General features: G+C 43.1%; 1 protein-coding gene across 1 annotated transcript in view; it reads left to right on the top strand.

Annotated features, from left to right (window-relative positions):
- Positions 1 to 22,999, top strand: part of LOC144790854 (uncharacterized) — a 399,375-nt gene that overhangs the window by 161,871 nt on the left and 214,505 nt on the right. The window contains exons 10-14 of the mRNA XM_078665519.1: positions 1,709 to 1,762; positions 2,670 to 2,732; positions 11,761 to 11,826; positions 12,156 to 12,218; positions 15,185 to 15,217. Coding sequence (XP_078521645.1) covers positions 1,709 to 1,762; positions 2,670 to 2,732; positions 11,761 to 11,826; positions 12,156 to 12,218; positions 15,185 to 15,217 — 279 coding nt within the window. The remainder of the gene's footprint in view (positions 1 to 1,708; positions 1,763 to 2,669; positions 2,733 to 11,760; positions 11,827 to 12,155; positions 12,219 to 15,184; positions 15,218 to 22,999) is intronic.

Here is a 22,999-nt window from a genome sequence, read left to right as displayed (position 1 = left end):
TGATTATGCATGGGACTTTCTCTATGTGATAAAAACTCATAGGGGTCGATTCACAAAGGTAATCTAAGACAAAAGTCTAACTTTACGACTTTTAGTATTCACCGAGATCATTTACGTGTCGTATCTTTACGTCTGCTGTCGGGCCGGAATCTCCGCACCCGGGCCGTACTCTCCAGGTCGAGCCAGATGAAGTGTAATCAATGGGCCAGAATTCAATTTTTACAAAAGGGAACATTAGAAATGTGTGATAAAGGTTGAGGAGGTCACAAAAATCAGTTTGGGCAGGGAAAAGGGGGTGGCCAGACACTACATTATATCCCAGGAAAGTTTGCTCCTTTACATCATAGTACATGCAGTGCACAATTTGTGTTCCCCTTAGTGTTGACTGTAGAGATAACACTACAGTCAACACTGAGGGGAACGCAAATTGCATGATGAGGCAAAGAAGCAAACTTTTCTGGGATTTGATCTAGTGTCTGGCCATACTCTTTTCCCTGCCCAAACAGATTTTCATGACCTCCTCTACCATTTATCACACTTGTCAAATGCTCCCTTTTCTAAAAATTGCATTCTGGCCCATTGATTACTCTTCGCATAGAGTATGACCCGAGCCGAAGAGAACGGCCTGAGCTGGATAGCACGGCCCAGGTGCGGAGAGTAAGGTCCGGGTGCGGATATTCCGGCCCGGCTGAGGGCGTAAAGATACGACTCATAAATGATCTCTGTGAATACCAAAAGTCGTAAAGTTAGATTTTTGTCTCAGATTACCTTTGTGAATCTGCCCCTTATTCGATACACGTTCTAACTGATGTCTCTCCACAAAACAGTTGGCACAACTATTTGTGATAAGCCACCAGGGAAACATGCTTTTAAACAGTTAACTTTTCATGTCAGTGGAGCCTTACTTCAAGTGGTTTTACAAGATATAAATCTGCTTTTCAACACTTGAATTCTTGAAGAGATTGAATAATTCCCAAATTGCTAGTGATACAGGGGAGGTTTTAGATGTTTGGAGCACTTAAGGCTTAAAATCCTGGGTTCGGTTAACTGACAGAGCCATGACTTGGACTTTCTTCATTGTCAATGACACCAGCCCTTATCACTGATTACCATTGCTAACACCATCACCTTACATAACCATCATTATTTTCTTGACCATCGTACTGCATGCTATTCCTTATGCTTCACTTTATCGCTTAGCAAAGCCTTCCTTATCCCTCACACCTTGCATGGTCTCCCTTACCCCATCACATATTGTGGCCTTCTATACCACTCACTTTTCCATTTTGCATGGACCACCGTATTACTCAAATATCATCTAATATGGCAGTCCTTATACATCAGACATCACCAACATGGCATTCCTCACAAGCATCCCTAACAAGGCTTTTTCTATCCCTTACATATCACTATGCCTGGTTTCTCTTATACCTCCTAGTATCACGTAGCATGGCCTTCCATATCCTTCACAAATCAGCTAGTATGTCATTCCATATACATCACTTAGTAGGGCATCTTTTGTACCTGACATTATTCCTGACAAATCCACCCATAGCCTTCACACAATCACTTTGCAAGTTTCCCCGTATCCCTTTATTTTAAAGAAGTGTAAATAGAGATACGTAATATTTACCTGATGTACTTGCCTTGGCTGTGTCTCCCCAATCATGGACTCTGTAACCTGATTCAGACTCTCTTCTGCACACAGGGAGAACCTGGGCCACTTGGACAGCCAGGAAGCAAAGGTTACGTTGGGAAGCAGGTAAGTGAGCAGGGTACAGGGCTTATTGTTAACTACAAATCTTTGTCACCGCAAAACTGCACTTGGATTCCAAGGTTGATTAGCTGTTGTGAACAATTTCTTCCATCAATCCACCAATCGGTTCCGCCCATGGTTCAGAACTATGAATTCTCATATGTTGTTTTAATTGTCTGACGTCTAGCACATGGACTTCTTCTTGTTTATTTGACTCCTTGGATTGGCATGAGCCTCACGCTCAGATGGTCATGCATATTTTGGGGTGCTCCAGTCCTCCAGGCCTTTTGGTGACCCTGTTGGTCTGCACTCCAGGCTTTAGGCTGATCCTCTTGTGTCAGTCCTGTAGGTATGGAGCTATCCCATGTTTGGTTCCTTTAGACATAAGGCTGGCATCAGTGTGTCCATTCTCCAGGACACACTGGAGGCCCTCAGCAGTTTCGTCTGGTGTATGGCCACTAGAACCTGAATGCTCCCCAGGGTGTGTTGTACAGATCTCTGGAGGCTCCGTCTTGGATATTTTTAGGAGGAAAAGTCATAGGTGCTTGCCCTAGTTCTGACATACAGGCCTGTGACTGCCTTTCCTGGATGACTGATATGCCCTTGGATGTACCATATGGATTTTGTAATACTCCCCATGGATTTTTCATCCGGGCCTCGAACTACTCATATCTGTTCCATTTTACAGGACTTTGTCTCTTTCTTCTGGTTCTGCTTTATACCTAAATGATTCTCCTCCATATATGCCCCTCTGGCCTTGCTTTGCTCTGCTTGGCCTATTTCCTGCCCTGTTACTGAGCAAGGTCTCATTGTCCTTCCGCTGTTTACCTCTGACCTACCTTCTTGTTTGGGTAGTCTCTGTCTGTTGTTAAGTGGCTTTTGGTCTTAATCCTTTCCCTCCACTCTCATCTAGGGAAGAAAAGGTTTTCAAGGCGACCCAGGTGTTAAAGGCCTTCCCGGTGTTAGAGGTGATGTGGTAAGTAATGTAACCAGTGTTTTGTGCTTTATCGACTTAAAAGTACCAGTTGCACCAAGAAATGCTTCAAACTACTTTTTTTGCAATTTAACGTGTAAAACACAAAACATCACATGCATACATTAGCACAACATATATAAAGTGCAAATATAGACATCAGCTGACAACTCACACTATAAAGAAGTATAAATCCCTCACTGACAATGGTGGAAACTGGTCCTATTACATTGCATATGTCAAGCAACATAGCACTAGATAGTTGCGCTGATGTACCGGTATGTATCTTCGACAGAACAAGAGTAACTGTGGCTTGTAAGATTTTCTGGTTTTCATTGTGGTGTATCCTCTTTCTTTGATAGATAGGTGAGAAGTGGGCCACAGATTAAATGTGGCTTTGCCATCTCTGGCTGCAGTACAATGTATGTCTCAGCATTCACATTACACCATGCCTCATCTTGCAACCATCTTTTTACAATTGGCATTGAACCTTTGAACCAGGATATTGCCACTCACCGTTTGACTAATAGGGAAAGTACTGCTGTCAGTCTCTGAACAAGTTTACGAGCTTCAGCTATATAGTCTAGTAGGGCGATAAGAGCAGTGGCTTGCAGCTCATAATCTATATTATTAGAGCTCATTGGTAATATTTCCTGTCAGTAGCACCGAACATGTTGCTGAACCAAGAAAATCAATAACATCTGCACAATGGCCCTAAATCTATGGAAATATGGTCTGCATTTATGTCCGGTGTATGCAAGGGAGCCGGGTGTGTATTATCTTTCATAAAAGAACTTGAAGCATAGTAGCCTGTTTCTGTAAATTATAGAAAGATTGGCCATCTTCGTACCACAGATCAATCATTTGTCTTCAGCTAGTAGATCCCAAATATCTTCCTTGCAGTGTCACTTGGTGGGAAAGAGTGTGTCATTACTAGTGGTATCGGCCATATTGTATAGACTAGCTACTCAACCTCTAATCTCCTTTGGTTGTATTAGCCTAGTTAGCAGTAGAAAGTCTGAGGGCTCATCTGTGAAAGAAAGATATTGATATGGTATCATAATCTGAAATAGGTAGAGATTTTGAGAGAGCTGCTTGTACCACCTACTTTGAATTGCACTTGGGACAAAAACTTCTTATCTTTCTATAAATGTCCTATGCAAGTCAACCCTCGCCATCTCAAAAAGTCCCCAACTGTACCTTCACTAGACAGAAGGATTGCAGGATTATTCAGTGGGAAATCCGGTGAATTTAATTGAGTATAACCAAACTGTTTCCCCCAGGGTATGCCATGCCTTATTGATGGGAGCAACTATGTTTGTGTGGTCCCTTGGGTAGGGTGATCTTATGGAGAGTGCATTGTCTATTAGGTCTGTTTCCACTATGATATGTGTCATTATTGGCGGAGAATAGAGCAAGTATATTGCAAAGTCGACTTGTGTAGCTAGAAAACAGTTTCTTAGGTCTGGCACCCAAAAAAAACCTACTCGTATGGTAATGTCAGGATGTCCTACTTTAGTCGTGCTTACTTACCAGCCCATATCAAATGAGTCAGAGTGTCTCAAAGGTAGGTGAAGAGCATCTGTGACAATGGAATCAGTATACTGGCAAGTAAGTACAGGAATTTTGGTATGGCCACTATTTTAATCATGGCGATCCTGACCACTAAATGTAAAGGGCAGCCTTATCCATCTGTCAGTCTGGGAAAATAGCTATTAAACCATGGGCCCTTAATTGTCCTTGTTTACAACTCCCAAGGAGATGTGTATTTCAATCCTAAGCTGTCTAACAAAGTCTATACTCCAGCTGAGAAGATATTCCAATTTAATTGGCACTGTGCTAATAGTGAATGAAACACCTCAGACTAAGCCCAGCCCAGCTTATTTTAATGCTCCACTATTACCCATTGAACGAGATAAAATATTTGTGTCGGGGGACCTTGAGTGCTTGGGGCATTCAACTCTGCAAAGTGCTCTTCCCATTTCTCTGGTTGAATATTGTAGCAGAAACTATTGCTAGCATTTGCGCTCCCATGAGAAACTAAGTGCCAGAATGTTCGACAATCCTTTTATTTGGCAGCGCACAACAGGTCATCCCAAATGTGCTCAACCCAATCATGTTTGGCTTTCGCCTGGGCTTTCTTATACTTTTACCAATATCTGCCCATACCCCTGCTTTAACAGCCCTCTGACTGTCGCTTTGGGAGATTTGCAAGCAGAATTAAACCATTTTAGATCATGTAAGAACCTCTGTTTTTTTACCATCAGTTTCCCTGGAAAAAATATTCAATAAGGTACTAAAAAAGCATTGATGAACAACTAAGATGGCTTCTAGTAATGTAAGGCTGACATCAATTTCGGACACAAAGTAGGCAAACCAACTATATATGTCAGCATACAGTTTAGGGTTGGCTACGACCCAGGGCCAAGAAACATTTCTGTGATAGTTGAAAATGGTCCGAGTTACAGCAGCCGTATCATGAGCTGTCATAGACCTTCAAATGACATCCCCTTTTTAAAAAGGTAGTGAGCGGGTTATGGTCGCTATCTGATCGAGTCACCACTGCCATATCAAATGATAAGGGCCAAAGCCTAATGTTTAAAAGACATAACCAATAACATTGGTACAGGTTCCTCTTTTATGGTTTAAATCGTTTTTATTGATTATGCAGCGATCGTTTATACGGTTCCTCTTTTAAACGTAGAAGATCTCATGCAGTCACAGCAAGTATGGCTGTTACAAGCCCAGACTCCCTGCCCAACCACAAGAGATACCAGCTGAAGAGCAAGATTGGAAAAAGAGTACTGTTGACGTTTACCAGTAAGGCAAAGAATTGCCAATTGGTCATCCTCGGTCTCTACCAGATCGTTAATGATAGAAGAGGGCTCAAAATGTACATTAAAATCACCTCCAACCATAATTTTGGCCTCAGGTTGGTACGTCTTAATTACTTTATCTAACAGAAACACAGTTGTTGAGATATTACTGGCAGATACAGACCTTAGCAACACCAAACATAAGCCAAGAGGGAATTCCAAAAAGGCCCTCATAAGATCAAGTGAGGCAATTTCCACCTACAAATGGGTGCATGCAATATAATTTGTTTGTATCAGAATCAACAACCCCTCTATCGCTCTGCCCGGCCCACTCCGGGGGTGTTACATAATTTGTTTTACCCTTTGGAAGATATATCACAGCCCCATTGATCACAGTTCGACATAGAGCTTCTGGATCAGAAGATGAATTCCTGAAAGATGAACCAGGAAGGGGAGAGATTAGAATTAGTCAATCAACTGTATTTAACATAGAGTCAACATCGCCATCAAGCAGTGTACCAGTGGTAGGCCCTGGAGCAAGTGCAGGCACCAACAGAGCTGAAATCTAGGCCTCATTCACTTGGCTCTTTAATAAAGACGGTGGTGACAGCTTCAGTCCAATGGCATTATTGGTATATGCATTAAGATCACAATCCAATCCAATCTTTCTTTATTTCGCTCCGTAGACCATAAAAGAGCATTGCAAAAAACATAAAATATATAAAAACAGATTTTAAAACATATTGCCACATGCATCATCGTAAATTGCGGTTGCAAAGGAGCAGATTCGCAGAATCTTCCCCTTTGCAACAGCAATTTTTGCATTTGGGATGCATCATCCCAAATACAAGAATCGCTATTTAAGTCATCTCTAAAATTGCGATTACTTATATTGCGATTGCATTTAGTGAATCGCAAATTGTGATTCCCTAAATGCAATGCAACAACGCAAAAATAATTGCGATTTCGCAATTAAGAAACGCAAATTACCATCAATTCAAAGTTGATAGTAATTTGTGAGAACTTTGAAAAATGCACAAAAGTGCATTTTTCAAAGATCTATGTTGCACACATACATGTCCTTGGGGCATGTGTGTGTGCAACATTTGTTGAAATTGCAGTTTTAAGGGTGCATCAGGGTGTCCATTCGGCACCCTTGCACCCTTGAAATTGTGTGCGCAATTTGCGATTACCTATTTGGTACACGCAAATTGTGCATGCAATTCCCATTGATTCCTACGGGCCTCTAGTCCCATGGGAATCCATAGGAAGCAATTCCTTATTTGCGAATCGCAATTTGCGAGTCGCAAATAAGGAATTTGTAGGAATCATAATTTTATTTGCGATTTCTACATGCATAAGCATTTACGATTCCTAAATTGTGATTTCTTAAAAATCGCAATTTAGGAATCGCAAATCCACAGTTTGATGCATGTGGCCCTAAAACTCTGAAAAACTCGATACAATTGATACAAGATCATATAAAAAGGTCACTCAATGTTATGGCCATTACTGGTTCTTAAAATTGTCTTACGTGTCACCACATAGAGGTTAAAAAGCAAGATACAGCATAAACTATTGGCATTTGGGTATTATGTTTCAGAAGCCTAAATGCTTCTTCATAGCGTCCTGTACCTAGGTTCCTACACAATAATACCAACCATCTTTGTCAAATTTTTTTGTATCCAGGACAAAAGAAAAATACGTGGAGTTTGGTCTCCTCTTCACTACTGCACGGTGGGCACCCCAGAGCAGAACTGCCAGTCCATTTGTTAGAGGGAGGGAGCCGTGCCTGAACTGTATATAGAGGTTCCTAGCTAAGGCCGGTTGCATATCATCTAAGTAAGGCTCCAAATTATAGGTGTCCTTTATTTTCAGGAAATTAACTGTAAAAGAGCTGGTAGCAGAGTTTTCATGGAGTTGGGCATGTTCACCCCCCCCATACCTACTGACTAATTGTATATGCGAGATTGCATTACATGCTACCTCCAGGTTACTCCATAGACTGTCTCTACCTATAGCGTGAAGACCTTCCTTGATGTGTGCAAACCATGCCAGTTTACTTATACTGGGAAATCCCAATTTCTCTTGTAACTCTGTCCGATATTCGGTCAGTTCAGGGGTCACCCATATTTATTGCCAAAATATTAGGGGTCTACAGCCAATTTCCTATACGATTGGTCTCACACCTAAGTCCAGATGCAGTGGAACAAGTGGGGCACTCGCTGGCAGGCCGAACAACTATCTGAAGAAATTATTCCCAGTCTTGATGATGGTCTTGGGAAGGCAATGCCCCCAGAGTTCGGCCCCATACATTGCAGCTCTCCTTTGTTGGGATTTATAGATCTCTATAACCGGTCCTATGGGCTTATGAAAAGAGTTTCTGTATATCTTGGCCAGCCCGTCTGTGGTCTGGGCTAGCTTAAGGCTTGAGTCATCCATTTGTGGCCCCCACTCCATTTTTTCTGTTAGGGTAAGACCTAGATAGTCAAAAACAGATACTCGCTCAAGTTGGATACCATTCATGTGCAGGTTTGGACTGGTTGTACAAGCGGGGTTGATGATTACATGTTCTAAGCTCCATGCCTAAGAGATCTTGTACCATCTGTTCATTCGTCAAGCTTAACACAATATAATCAGAATTAATAAGACTGCCACGGCACAGTTTGGCACTTACAATGTCTGAACAGATGATTGACAGACAATTACATTTCGATCTAAGCCAATAGATAACTTTGTTAATAAGTGCCTCAGTATCTTCACAACTTGGGTACCAATGTCAACTACACAAGCCTCCTAGAATCATCCTCTCTAATATACGGTTTAGATTTGGCAAAGTGTGATACAACGGGGGATTTTCTCGAGGTTGAAAAACAATTGCTCTCAGTTGTATCAGCCAGAGGTAGATATGACAGAAGAGGGTTCTCATTAGCCCGTGTAACTGATTGCGCAGTGCTAGATAAAGAAAGCGAGTACCCTTGCATAGGCCGCAGAGAGGATGAATCAACACCCTGATTAGAGTTAATATTGACTTGGTTGGTCGCTCAAGTGGCACATTGGCTTTCAAGGTGGTACCAGGATCACAAGCATGTGTTGCACCTTGGCCTGAAGTAGCCAGTCATGCACTCTTCTTGGCTCTATAAATATAACCCAAACTTGGGTCAGTACACAAAATCTCCCTAACCAGATTTGAAGGGTCTTTGCGTGAGCAGGAGCAGATATGCACTCGTCGAGCCTCCTCTTTAGAAAGGCGCTCAACTAGAAGGACAACCTGGCCTTTGAGATTGTCTAGCTTACGATACAAGGAATTGAGCTTGGCATTACTGAGAGACACAGAGGAGATAACATCCTGTGGTGCAGATGGCATATTAGTAGCCAAGTTCACAGGCAAGTGTTGTGTAGAGGGGGAACCGGGAACTTGACTGGGCGCATCATCAACCACTAAAGTACCTATTAACACAGGGTACATTGGACACTACATTAACTACAGGTGATAAAGGTGGCCTAGGTAAGGGAGACAAAGGGATATTAATCAACAAATCCCCATCTGCGGACGCAGCCCCTTCAGTATTTCCTGCAGGTTTTGTACCTCCTTTCTTAAACATATCAGGGTCTTTGGTTGCTCATTTTGTACCTCTGAGTATTATGGTATCAGTTATAATTATGGATTCCACTTCCTCGATTAAATGGTCAATTCCATCCTGAGTGCAGTTCCTACCCGCAGAAAGGTTAGTGCCAGTGCCCATAGGGGGAAAGTTTCTTAGATCTATTCACATTGGTCTTCAGAAGTTCAGATGCCTTACACTTCCCCATGCCTCAGCCAAAAAGTAGAACACACCAATCTTGAACACAGCTTTAAGGATCAAACGAAAGAGAGCAGGCCCAGCCGGGCCTCCTCCAGGCACTGATGAGCAATGACAGGCCTGGGATTGGCCCGGGCGCATGCCCTGGCGTCACCCGGGCGCCTCCTGTGCTGTGGGACTTGATGGTGCTTAAGACCACGTTGTCCTGGCCTAGCCTCGCCCACAGCAGGCTATATTCTGGGGACAAATTCCCACCCCAGATGGCCGCAGGAAAACAAAATTCAAGGCTCCCGCTGCTGCTCTCACCCGCTCTGTGGGTGTCTGATGTCGCTTGACAGCTCGTCATCCTGTCCTGGCCCCTCCCACAGCAGGCTGTACTCTGGGGGACGAAGTCCCACCCCAGATGGCCATAGGGAAACAAAGTTCAAGGCCCCAGCTGCTGCTCTCTGCGAAAAAGGTTCTTCATCGCTGTTGTGACAGACTAACCTTTCAGCCGGATCCTAAATCATGCCCTTTGAGTTTTGTGTTTATTTTTGCACTTGGCAGTCTTAGATGCTCCTCATCAGAGAAATCGAGATCCATGCCTGTGTTAGTAGAATGTATAATTCTGGATAAGAATCTCTGAAATACAAGTTCTAGCACATAGCTTAGGACATACGCCTAGCTTGGAAGGCTAATAATCTAGTATTTGCACTTTGCTGTCTGGTATCTGGTATGCTTCTGATTGGGGAAACTTCAATTCTGCTCCTTGCAAAGCATTCTTCTGGTGGGAGGGGATTAGAGTCTAATGTTTGCTCATGGCAGAGAGACATACTTCTTATAGCATAAGTTGGGCCTTGGGTTTATATTGTGTTCCTCACACAAGGCTATTGGGTGTGCTACCTTTGTGAGAAGCTTAACTTTAGGGTGTGTTTAGGTTTGTTTATCTTCTGTATACTGCAAAATATAACTATTTCTTGTACCTTTGGTACCATGATAGGGACAGTCTTTGTTACATTGCCCTTACCAAGTTGGTGTCAATGATGCATAGGCAGAACGTGTAGGGATAGGGTTATGGTGAATATGTATGCGTGTGGATATAGCAAAGATGAGGTTGTATTTTTTAATATAGGCGTGTCGTTAGACTTGTCCTGAATTACACCACTCACTAGGCCAGGTAGATTTCTTTTGGCAGGTTGTTCCAGGTGTACAAGACCACAACTGAGAAGTGTCAGTGCTGCCTGTTTTTTGCATCTGTGTCTGAGTATGACCAGGAAGAGAACCCTCTTTAGGCCATAGTTGCTCGTTTAGGCATATTTTAAAGTGTTCTTTCCAAGATTTTAAGAAGCTGTGCATTCAATACATTTATATATGAGGCAGAGCTGGTTGAATATGATTTTTCATTTTTTTTTACTGGGAACCAGTGTAGGCTTCTGAGTTGTATGATGATGGGTTCATATTTTAGACCAAAGATCATTCTCTTTTCTGCATTTTGCACCATTTTATAACCATTTGATTTGGTGTGCTGCATTCAGTCATTCCACTTATTTCCACAGCCGAGCCTTAAGTTGATCATAGCAATTCCCACAGTGAGGTGGTGTGAGATAGGGACTTTCTTATGAGTTAATTTTGGTAGAAGGAGGCTTTCACAACTCTTATTTTTCAGGTGTTCTCCCCACTATACGTTCAGGTTTCTACTTTTCATGGGTACCATACGACTGAAAAAGCATGGATATGGGCCTACGGTGAGAAGGTTTTTTTTTTTGTTGCAGAGTTTTATATAGCGCGAACTAGACCCGAACCGAATCGGGTATCAGAGCGCTTTACATAGCACCAGTTACGTTACATGAGGACATCCACACATTCATTTTTAGGCACGGGGAGATTAAGTGATTTGCCCAGAATCACAGGAGGTTTTGGCGTCGTTACCGAGACTCGAACCCAGTTCTCCAGGTCCAAGGTCGAGCGCCCTAGCCGTTAAGCCAACTCCTCCTTGCGGAGTGGTGCTGGCACTAGAACCAGGACTTTCATTTTAGGTCAGTTTTTTGAGCCTGCCCTCACTCACCACCAACTCAATGATTTTAAAACTCTTGCTTACAGCTTCAAATTGGTTGGATACCCCAATAACTCTGAGGTGTACAGCAGTGTGTTGTCCATGTGAATATGAAAGTGGAAGTGGGAGGTGTGAAACATGTCCAACAAACATTTGATTTACCTAGTCTTTAGTAATGATCAGTTAGTTGGAATTTAAATGCAGAACTTATCTTGTTTCCTTCTTCCTATAGTTGTGGTCACCCCTGCTAACAGAGAGCATCTAAGTTTCTGAATGACAGCCATCCAACCGCAGATACGGTGGATCTTAACCCACCGTATATAGTGCCAAAGACTATTGTTGGTGTACAACATTTATTTAACTCTGTTTGTCTCCCTCAGGGTAACCCCGGCAAACGGAACACGACAGCTGGACCTCAGGGGGCCAAAGGGGACGAAGGAGCTCAGGTAACGTGAGACAATTATAGGATTTTGGGTGTAGGGTCTGGTGTGGAATGGCTACATGAACTCATGCGCTTGCTCATAGTGAACACACTGAATGAGAGCAATTGCTTCTAGCAGAGGAACTTGAGAGATCGGTGAGGCCATCCACTTAGCCTGTCATTTGATGGGATCCTTTATAGACGAGGCTCCCCTTATACTTTTCTGTCCACAAACGTTTCGGAATAGTGTGTTTATGGTTGAGGTGTTCCCTCCATGGCCTTATCCCTTCATTGTTTATCTACTCCTAGAGCTATAATCTATTATGTGTCTTCTTTTGTTGCCTTTGTTCTCAGGGCGATCCAGGGCCAGATGGCATCAGAGGTGAACCTGGGCAACAGGGTCCTATAGGAGAGACGGTGAGTTTTGTTTGATTGGTCCTAATTGCACTCTCTTATGCTGGATCACGATTGCCTGTGCGAGCACCTCATCTCTTGATGTGACATGTCAACTGCATGTACTGTATCTAAAGCTGTAGGGAGCCCATAGTGCAATATTGTTTGTGTCCTGGCTACTTAATTGTGTAAATTGTCCTGTAAGCTTGCGTGTGAGCTTGCATTTTGTATAATGTTAGTTTACATGTTGGGTCCTTTGAGATTACATTTTGTGACTGTTCAGCCTACATTGTCTGACCCATGACTCAGCATTGTACCCTGTTACTTTAGCTTTTGTGTCAAATGAGCTTATATTGTTTTGTCCAGAGTGCACAAGTTGTCTAGAACTGTGAGCAGGCATTGTATAACCTTTGAGTTTGCATAGTGTGCTGCAAGCTTGTATTGCTTGTGCTGTGAGCTAACCTTGTGTGATCTGTGAGTTTGTATTGTAATTTCTGGAAGCTCATGCTGTTTGTCCGTTGTACTTACATTGTATGTCTTGTGATTTTACATTGTGTGCTCTGTGAAGTTACATTGTGAATAAAGGAGTATATACTATGCCCCCTGTGACCATACGAGCAGAATGACTTTACAGTGTTTATCCTATTAGCTTACACTGCATACATGTGAGCATGGATTTTCTCCCCCCTTTGTTTGCCCTTTTTATGTGCATTGCTTGTCGTGCAAACTTGAATTGTGCTCATGTAGGCTTACATTTAATTTTCTGTGAGCTGACTCTGGATACATAGTAATACATTGCATGTCATCTGAACGTACAATATGTGTCCTTTAACTGTACATTCCACGTCCTTTATTCTTACACTAGCATCCCGTCCCGACGTTGTCCGGGTATGAAATAGAATGTGTGTATTTGGCAAGGGCAATTTATTTTAAAATCTCGCGGTAGACTACATTTTTTGTTTCATTAGAATAGGGACGGAGAAGGGCCAGCTGCGGCCCTGCTTGATGTTAGCAGGCGCGTGTAATTGGTGTAGTGATCCGCCGCCTGAGCCCGGCTACAGCCCTAGTTGATGTTAGCAGGCGTGTGTAATGTCGTTGAATGAGAGAGTTATCAGCCGCGGGTAAATCCGTTTAATGAGAGAGTTCAGTGACAGCGAGTAGGAGAGGCTGCAGTAATTGTCCCCGCAGACACGCTCATTTGCGTGTTCCCCCGCTTGAGGCCCAGATGCAGGCCTGTTTGATGTTAGCAGGCGCATGTTCCCCCGCTTGAGGCCCAGCTGCAGACCTGGTTGATGTTATCAGGCGCGTGTAATTTCGTTGAATGAGAGAGTTCAGTAACAGCGCACAGGAGAGGCTGCAGTAATGTTACTTACCAGGCCTCCAGCTGAACGCGTTTGTCATGCCCCCAGCACACGGCCACAGCAGACGATCTTCTGATTAATGTACGACCCACATGGCATGAAGGGCAGAACTTAGCACACGCCCCCAGCGTTTCTCACGCCCCCAGCGTGCCCCTTGATGCGGCACAATTGCGTTCACATGGCATGAAGGCCGGACACACGCCCCCAGCGTTTCTCACGCCCCCAGCATGTCACGCGCCCCCAGCATGCCCCTTGATGCTGCGCAGCAACGTAATTGGCGCTTGTATGTACAACAAATGTATATTGTGGCCGTCTGCATAGCCTATGTCCTTCTGCTGCAACTGCCCTTTCCAACGCTGTATTGGGTGTTGTGATAGGTGCTGTTGTTACTGAGATTACCCGCCTCAAAGGTTTGGGCTCTCTCTTTATAATATTAGTATGGATTAGGTGTTTTAGAGCTTACATTGTGTTTCCTATGAGCTTAAATTTTGCGCCCTTTGTTGTTAAATTGTATGTTTTTAAACGTATATGATTTGTCCTGTGAGCCAACACTGTGTTTCTTATTAACATAAAGTATGGTCCATTGAGCATACATCCTCTGTCCAGTGTCCTTACATTGTGTGTTTATTGAGCTTAAATTGTGTGCTCTGTGACCTTACGTTGTGTGTCTAATAATTTTACAGTCTGTGTCCTGTGACTTTACAGTGTGTGCACATCTTTTTACATTACATTGTGGATCTTTTGAACTTCAATTGTGCATCCTTTGGGCTTTATGTGTGAGCTTATATTGTGTGTAGTGTGATGCTTACATTGTGGCCCAGTGAACTCACACTATGTGAGCTTACTTTTTTGCCATGTGAGTCTACTTTGTATGCCATATGAGCTTAGAATGTAAATTAATTGCTTTTACACTGTGCGCCCTTTGAGCTTAAATTGTGCATATTTTGACCTTAAATTGTATATCCTTTGAGCTTATATTGTATGCACTCTGACCTTACATTGCGTGCCTAGTGACCTTACATTGTATTTCCTTTGCTTTCTGTGCCTAAAGTGTGCCCATTTGAGTTTAAATTGTATGTCCTTTGAGATTATTTTGTGTGTCATGCCAGTTTATATTGTAGTGCAGTGAGATTGTGTTGTATATTCGGGGACTGTATGTAGGTGTCTAGTGGCCTTGTATTGTGTGTCCAGTCACCGTACATTGTCCTTCCAATGAACGTTGATTGTGTATTCAGTGAAATTATATTGTAAATTCAGTGAGCTTACATTGTGTGCCCTATGAGCATACATTGTGTGTCTTGTGAGCTTACAGCGTGCACCCTCATAGTGTACATTCTATGCCCTGTGAGCTTACATTGCTGACTGCTGGGCATTCATTATGCATGCTGTGAGCTTACATAATGTGTGCTGTCTGTTTACTTTGTGTGCGTGATCAGTGTTTCCACATTTAGCTGTATTTAACATTCGTTATTTCGGCATCTTTATGTTAATAAGCTGCAGGAATACTGTAACCTCATGCCAGGAAAATATGTTTTAAATTCTTCATCGTGGGATTCTCTCTCATGTTCATAAAAGGTAAAATATCACCACTGCAGTGTAGTTTTAATTGTTTTCCTTCTTTTGTTCCAGGGTACATGTCACAAAGGGATACGCGGACCTACGGTGAGACCAACCTTTTCATCACCTTTCTTAGGTTTTCTTTTTATGGCACACTTTGTACCTTGTTCATTTGGGCGAGCAATAATTGAGCTGGGAAGTGCTGTTTTTTGTCTCTTCATCTGCACAGGCACCAGATCCATGGTTAGATGGGGTTGGCACAGGGTCAGAGAGGCAGGCTTCTGCTGTGTCCAGCCACACACTAGCAACTGAGGTTTATGGCAGAGCTGGGCTGATCTCGATCCCTGCTGCCTCCATCCATGTGCAGTCTACTGATGTTGCTATCAGAGAGGAGTAGTATGCTTCTCCCAGTGGTGCCAGTGCTCTGCTGGTGGTACATGTTGAGGATGTGCCCGATCCTAGGTGCCGTAATCCTTGCATCAGCACCCATTTTAATGGCCGAGCTGAGGTACATAGTGCTGAGTCCTTCTTTGACTGAACTGCAACGAGTTGTTGATCATGGATCCCTTCGTTTAATCTAAAGTCACAGGCGCCGGGAAACCCTTGTTGGGTAGCTGAGCGCCATACAAATGCAAAAAATAAAAAATAAATGGAGTTTTAGAAGTGGCCGATAACCAGTGACTAAAATCATGGTCCCTGACACCAGATACACATACCAAAGGTGGGGAGAGCCAGCTTCCTCTTGAATTAGCCCCGTTTACTGGTGGCAGAGCTGGGCATCGCCACGCAGCCTGCACAGGGCCCAGCTACTTGAAGGTAGAACTCAGGAGGCAACAAATGTTGATGACAGAACATGTGTGTTTGATATTTTGTTATTGACTGATTCTTAAATGTATTTGTTCACTGGTATAATAAGAGCCAGGAAGATTACAAACTTTACTCTAAGCACCAACAATGATTTCCACGTACATAGTAACCTTTTAATACATTTGTATGAATACTCGCGGGCCTCTTCACACAGAGCTCAATAATATGCCACAGTTCTTCACATTTCGCACCATTGATATTAGTATAATTACACTTTGCATTTTATTAGAAAATATGTCAGTTCATTCGGTTGTCAGCTATTATCTTTGATCTTTTGGCGATAACTCCTTTACTGATGGGGCATGAGAAGTCGTCAGCGCTCCAACTCTGAATGAACTTCCATCAACACCACCGTTTCTTAATAGCTTTGTATCCCTCCTTTTTACTCCTTATTATTTTCTCTATCTTAAAATGGAGCTTCCTTTAAAAAGCTCTTGGTTCGCCCGAAAAAGAAATGTTAAGAAAATTAAAAAACGACCCTTTTAAAATAAGAAGGAATTCCAGAACAAAAACGACTTTGTAAGTGACCCCTAAATGTCATCAGCCCCCAACAGTAAGTAGATGGCTAGCTGCTAGCTCTCCAGTCTGGCAGGGTCTACAAATAGAATTCATATCAATAGATTACAGAAAAGCGACTGAAATAAGCATGCTATATTGTTCTGTTTCAGAAGTGAATTAATCCGGACTCCAGCCACTGCTGCCCAACTAATCTCTTGTTTGATTGGTGAAACATAATGGCACACTGTAACCAACTTATTTGCTGAAGTTATTTTATTGTATTGACATTGTCAATATCCCTGTAAATTAACACATATTTTTTGTCCTTCACCTCTAAAAAGTCACATAAAACTTAGGGCCGGATGTAGGTCGGTCGGTAACGGCCGAAAATCGGTATTTTCGGCCGTTACCGACCGGTATTAACAAAATGGTATGTAGGGCCACATATTTTACAGATTCGGTAAATTTACCGATCGGTAAATTTACCGAATCTGTAAAATACCGAATCGGTATTTTTACCTATTCGATAAATTTGATATGTAGGTGGGACTCTTCTGAGTCCCACAACCCTTACCGAATCTGTATTTTACCATCAAATATATTTGATGGTAAAATACCGATTCCGGTGTGCATGCACATGTGTGCATGCACACCTGTGCCATATGACAGGCAGACCTGCCCTTAGGGCAGGTATGCCTGCCACATGGCACCCGAGCCTCTTCTGGGGGTGCCAGAGGGTGTCAAAGTGACACCCCCTGCACCCTTGTGAAATTCGGTATTTACCGATTCGGTAAATACCGAATCGGTAATGCCCATTCATTCCTATGGGCTTCAAAGCCCATAGGAATGAATGGGCATTACCGGTCGGTATTTACCGAATCGGTAAATACAGATTTTTACCGATTCGGTAAAAAAAACATCTGGATGCACCTACATGTCCCCCCTTCTTATTTACCGATTTTTAATTACCGAATCGGTAAAATTCGGTAATTAAAAATCGGTAAATAAGTCCTACCTACATCTGGCCCTTAGAGTGCACTTTTAAAGGTCTCTTCTACGTATTTATGTTTTTACAAGGGTCACCCTCAAATATAACGATTCATAACAGGGGGCGGTGATGGACAGAGTATCTGAATTAAGCAGAACACTCCTACCCAGTCAAAAGATCAGGGCTTGATCCATCACCGTTTTTTAGCTCACTGCACCATCCCAGTTCAGAACCTGGCTACATGCAAATTAGTCTGGCCCTGGCCCAGTGCATCATGGGAACAGGGCAGACCAAACTTCCAAGCCAATTCTTCACTGGAAAGGAAACAAGTTTCCGGGGACCGGTTTCTGGCATTGCAGCCGTCTTCGGCCCGGCTTGCTTGAATCCTGATGGTGCAGTGAGCAAGGGACTCACATCTGAGTATACCCTTCCACACTTGTGGTGGCCAAAACGATTCATAACAGGGGGTGATCACCACCCCCTTTTCTGAATCGTTTTTGGCCACTATAGGTGTGGCAGGGTATACTCAGACACGAGTCCCTTGCTCACTGCTCCATCAGGATTCAAGCAAGTCGGGCCGACGACGGCTGAAATGCCAGAAACCGGTCCCCGGAAGCTTGTCTCCTTTCTGGTGAAGAATTGGCTTGGTAGTTTGGTCTGCCCTGTTCCCATGATGCACTGGGCCAGGGACAGACTAATTTGCATATAGCCAGGTTCTGAGCTGGGATGGGGCAGTGAGCTAAATAACGGTGATGGATCGAGCCCTGATCTTTGGACTGGGTAAGAGTGGTCTGCTTAATTCAGACACTCTGTTCATCACCACCCCCTTTTCTGAATCGTTTTTGGCTACTATAGGTGTGGCAGGGTATACTCAGACATGAGTCCCTTGCTCACTGCTCCATCAGGATTCAAGCAAGCCGGGCCGACGGCGGCTGAAATGCCAGAAACCGGTCCCCGGAAGCTTGTCCCCTTTCTGGTGAAGAATTGGCTTGGTAGTTTGGTCTGCCCTGTTCCCATGATGCACTGGGCCAGGGACAGACTAATTTGCATATAGCCAGGTTCTGAGCTGGGATGGGGCAATGAGCTAAATAACGGTGACGGATCAAGCCCTGATCTTTGGACTGGGTAAGAGTGGTCTGCTTAATTCAGACACTCTGTTCATCACCACCCCCTTTTCTGAATCACCCTCAAATATAAGGCAATTTTGTGCTTTACAATAATGGACAAAAAGCTATTGCAGTTCACCCGGTGAACTTGCAGTGACAGTGACTAGATAAAATAACTAGATTTGTAGAAGCTTGCAAAAAAGACACTGGCGAGTTTTTGTATTAGAGATTTGTTCCTGAATATGTTGGTCTTAAGGGTGCTTAGAAAGCACAGCATGGTTAGGAACAGTCCTGTGTTTTCATGTAGTGAGTTCCATAGTCTTGGAGCCTGACAGGTTAATGCCCCAATGCACTTTGGATTACACTTTTTAGGGTATTGTCTTTCCCAATTTACTTCTTGTATTCTGCAGGCCACCTTCTTAACCAGACAGATTTACTTGAATGACTGAATAAGAACATGTATATTTGCGCACACCACCGTGGTACCTTACTTTAGAAGGCCACTTTATCCTATCATCTCAAAACTGAATATCTAATGTACAGATTAATATAACTTTCTTTATTGCATTTAATACAGTTTTGATATAATTGTCTTTAAAAACACTAAATTATGTCTCTTGCTCATGCCTCTTTCATTTGTTCTTTATTAAAGACTTTACGGGCTCTTCACCGCTCGTTATGCCTGGCGTGGACGTTTATTTTCAGAGGGAGAGACTACTTTCTCATAAAGCTCTTGTAATTTCAATTAGTTTTTCAGTGGTTTAAATGAATACCTGTTTATTGCAGAGCTCCCTAACTGGATCATGAGGTCCGCAGTTATTTCTGTACAGAGTAATTACCTCCTGCTATGATATTTCTTGCATGGACAGAATCCTTCTCATTGGGCTATCTAAGAAATGTTATAGTAGGTTTTTATTTTATTTTTAATCTTGCGCCATTACAAATGGAAAGTCTGAACCTGACTAATTTTGCTGTTGTTTGTATTACTCTGCTTACTCAAAATATACAGTAAAACAATCTCACACCCACAAACTTCAAACTGCATTATCTCTGATACTTCAGTTTTCAGATCTGAAGCACTTCTACTACTTTTCCCATATTTTTAATCACTGGTATTTGTTTATTCTCAATTCATCTATACTGTAACACTGTGCAAACATTTCATGGCCCTTTTTAATCTGGGATAAACTAATCCCTGTCGTACATTATAAGACTATTACAAGTTACTGAGGAGTTCCTTTATAAGGTTATGGAACACCAAGATGACTTGCAACATCCTTTTTTGTACAGCAGAGTTTTTTTTATTCCTTATAATAAAAGGTCACATCATCACCCATCCCACAAACTGCTTACATCCTTGGTGTCTTGCAACTCTTATGAAAGAGATAGTATATTTGCAGACATGAAGTTCATAAGTGGAATCTGCAGTGCGAAATAAACACAACAAGTAGTTAGTAATTAGTAGTAAAAATTTATTAAACTCAGTTTCATGTAGAGAAATTTTAAGAATTGTCGTATCCCAGAATAAATAGTAGCAGGCAGAGTTATTTTTTCCTGTAATGAATTATAACTTGCAAAAAATAAACTTGTTGGTATAATCTTCATTTGAGTACTGATCGCTCTTCATTTTACACAAATAGATTATAAATCAGAAATATATTTAAACTGCAGCTGTAATGATGCTCCATGACCTGCCTTTCCCCTTGACTACTGGCTATAGCAGCAGGTAGTATGACTTCACAACTTAACTGTAATAAGCAATTACGTTTGAGAAGCTACTCAATCAAACAAATAGAACTTTATTCAGTTTAAAAAACCATCAAAGCATACAAAATTTCAGCGTGAAAATACAATTGCGTATAAGTTCATATTGATTATTATAAAAAGAATACCCATCAATAAAATCTCTATATAAAAAAAAAGACCAGGTCACGATCTATTATTCGGGTTATTGAGGCATATGAGTCGCTGTGCTTTTTAGGACATAGTCTCAGATGTTTAAACCAGACGTTCAACAAAAAACGACTTACTGCAAAGACTATTGAGCCCGAGGTATCTTAGAATCCTATGTGCAATCAAATACCGTGTAATTTTTTTATTTAAACAGATTGGGTGTATCCAAAGCCTGTGAGAATAATAATACACAGTGCAAAAAAAGAAACAAAAACGTGTTCTTCTGTTTCTGGCACTACGCAACATATTGGGCACTTATCTGAAGCTTGCTTTCAGGCCAATCACCAAACGTCCTTAGTGGCAAGCAGCCCAATCAAAACCTCAGATAGAAGCTCTTTGCTAATGGGTTGGAAACCATTTCTAGAAATAATTCAAATTTGGGACTAGGCTTAAGGCTCAGAAACTGACTTGTCAAGTGACCCACTTTTGTACTTAAGATATATTGGTTATTCACATATTCCCAATATTGTTTTTTTTAGTAAGTATCACTGCCTCACTTATTCCCTTGGGTTGATCCCATTGATTGGACAAACCAAGTGACTTAAACCAAGTTGCCACATGTTTCAACCAAGGAATCTTTTTGCCACTGTTCATCCTCAACAGCTCCTTCAGAGCCTCTCGATAATCTATTCTAAATCTAAAAATTTAGTGAATGAAACATATTGTGCTGCAAAAATATCATTGTCAAGAATATTTTTTTTGGGTAATATTGTTTTTAATATTGTATTCAGTAATATATTAGTAAAATATATAATTCCCATTTGTAAATGGCTGGGCCCTGGGGGAAGGGGTCCCCATGGCTGAAATCAGCCCTGGGAGGGGGTCCACCTCCCCTATTCAAAATAAAAAAATTAAAAGGCCGGGCACCGGGATATGGGTTCCCTAGGGATGAAATTGGCTCAGGGAGGGCAGCCATATGCCCCCCCCTTCCCCAGTTGTTTATGACCAGGCCCTGGGGGATGGGGTTCCTGGGGACAAAATCGGCCTGGGAGGGGGACCATGTGGGCCCCTCCCCCATTTGTTTATTTCCAGGCCCCTGGGGATGGGGTCCCTGGGGCCAAAACGGCCCAGGGATGGGGGCCGTGCGGTCCCCATCCCCTATTGAATTATGGCCGGGCCCCGGGGGATGGGGTTCTTGGGGTCAAAATCAGCCTGGGGAGGGGAGACGCTCAGCCCCAATTCCCATCCAAATGTGGCCTGGCCACTCACAAACCCACTCACTGACTAACCTACCCACTCAGAGACCCAAACAGACACACACACCCACTTAGAGACTCACGCACCAACTCACAGACCCACTCAGACACTCATGCACTCACTCACAGATCTACTTAGACACTCATACATCCACTTACAGACCCACTCAGATACTTATGCACCCACTCACAGACCCATTCAGACACTCATGCACTCATTCATAAACCCAGCCTGACACTGACACACTCACTGAGACACTTATGCAGGTACACCCAGACCCACTCAGACATTCCCACATCCAGTCACATACCCACTGAGACACTCAAGTACTCACACAGTCACACAGCCAATCACATACCCACTGAGACACTCATGCACTCACACACTCACTCTCAAAGGTTAGAGGTTTCAGTTAGAAGTTCACCTAAAAAACCAAAGAATACAGGGATGTTAAAGTTAGATAATTGAATTTAAAAAACATAAAATTCACTAAAAAATACTAAAGGTTACAGAGACGTCAGATTTCACTTGCACAAACCCAGTGAAATTCAGCAGTTATTGTTACCTGAGCTAACTATAACTTACACCCCCGCAGGGTACTGCTGATGACATCACATATTACATCACTGATGACATGGTCATGACAATTAGTTCGGAGGAGGCCCATATGCCCTCCCCTGCATACCTTACAATTTATGCGGGGATTGCCCTGAGCAACCCCCGTGCTCTGGGGAACACCACCTCCACCGGGCTAAATGTAATTTTAACACAGGGGCTCCAGCTCCCCCGCAACTCCAGAGATCACCACCTCCCTGGGGCTAAATATGAGATAAACGCGGGGGCACACGCCCCCACCAGCAGACTCAGGGGCCACCCACCACCCTGGGGCTGTGTCCTGCAATGGAAGTGGGCCGCGGTGCCCCTCTCCTGGAGCCATAGATGGCCCATGGACCGCCACCCCCCAGGGCTGGCCCCTGCTATGTCCCAGGGTGCCCACGTCGGGACATAGCTCTTTGCTATGGCTTATGGGGAGCGTTACCACTCCTGTCAAGCCATAGCAAACTATGCTCCGCTTTGAGCAAGCCAGAGCATTTTGCTCTGGCTTGCTCAAAGCGGAGCATAATTGCTTTGAAACAGATGGAGCTGCATGTTAGCAGCTTCCTCTGTGTCAAAACAATGCTGGCTCCCGCAGAAGGTGGGGAGCCTCCAGGGACAGCGGGGGCCTTGATGCTCCCCCATGGTCCCCAATGGAGTGGGTGCCCTGACTGGGACTAGGGC

This window comes from Lissotriton helveticus, chromosome 11 (genome assembly GCF_964261635.1).
Source record: "Lissotriton helveticus chromosome 11, aLisHel1.1, whole genome shotgun sequence".
Lineage (NCBI taxonomy): Eukaryota > Metazoa > Chordata > Amphibia > Caudata > Salamandridae > Lissotriton > Lissotriton helveticus.
This window is presented reverse-complemented; position numbering and strand designations above follow the sequence as displayed.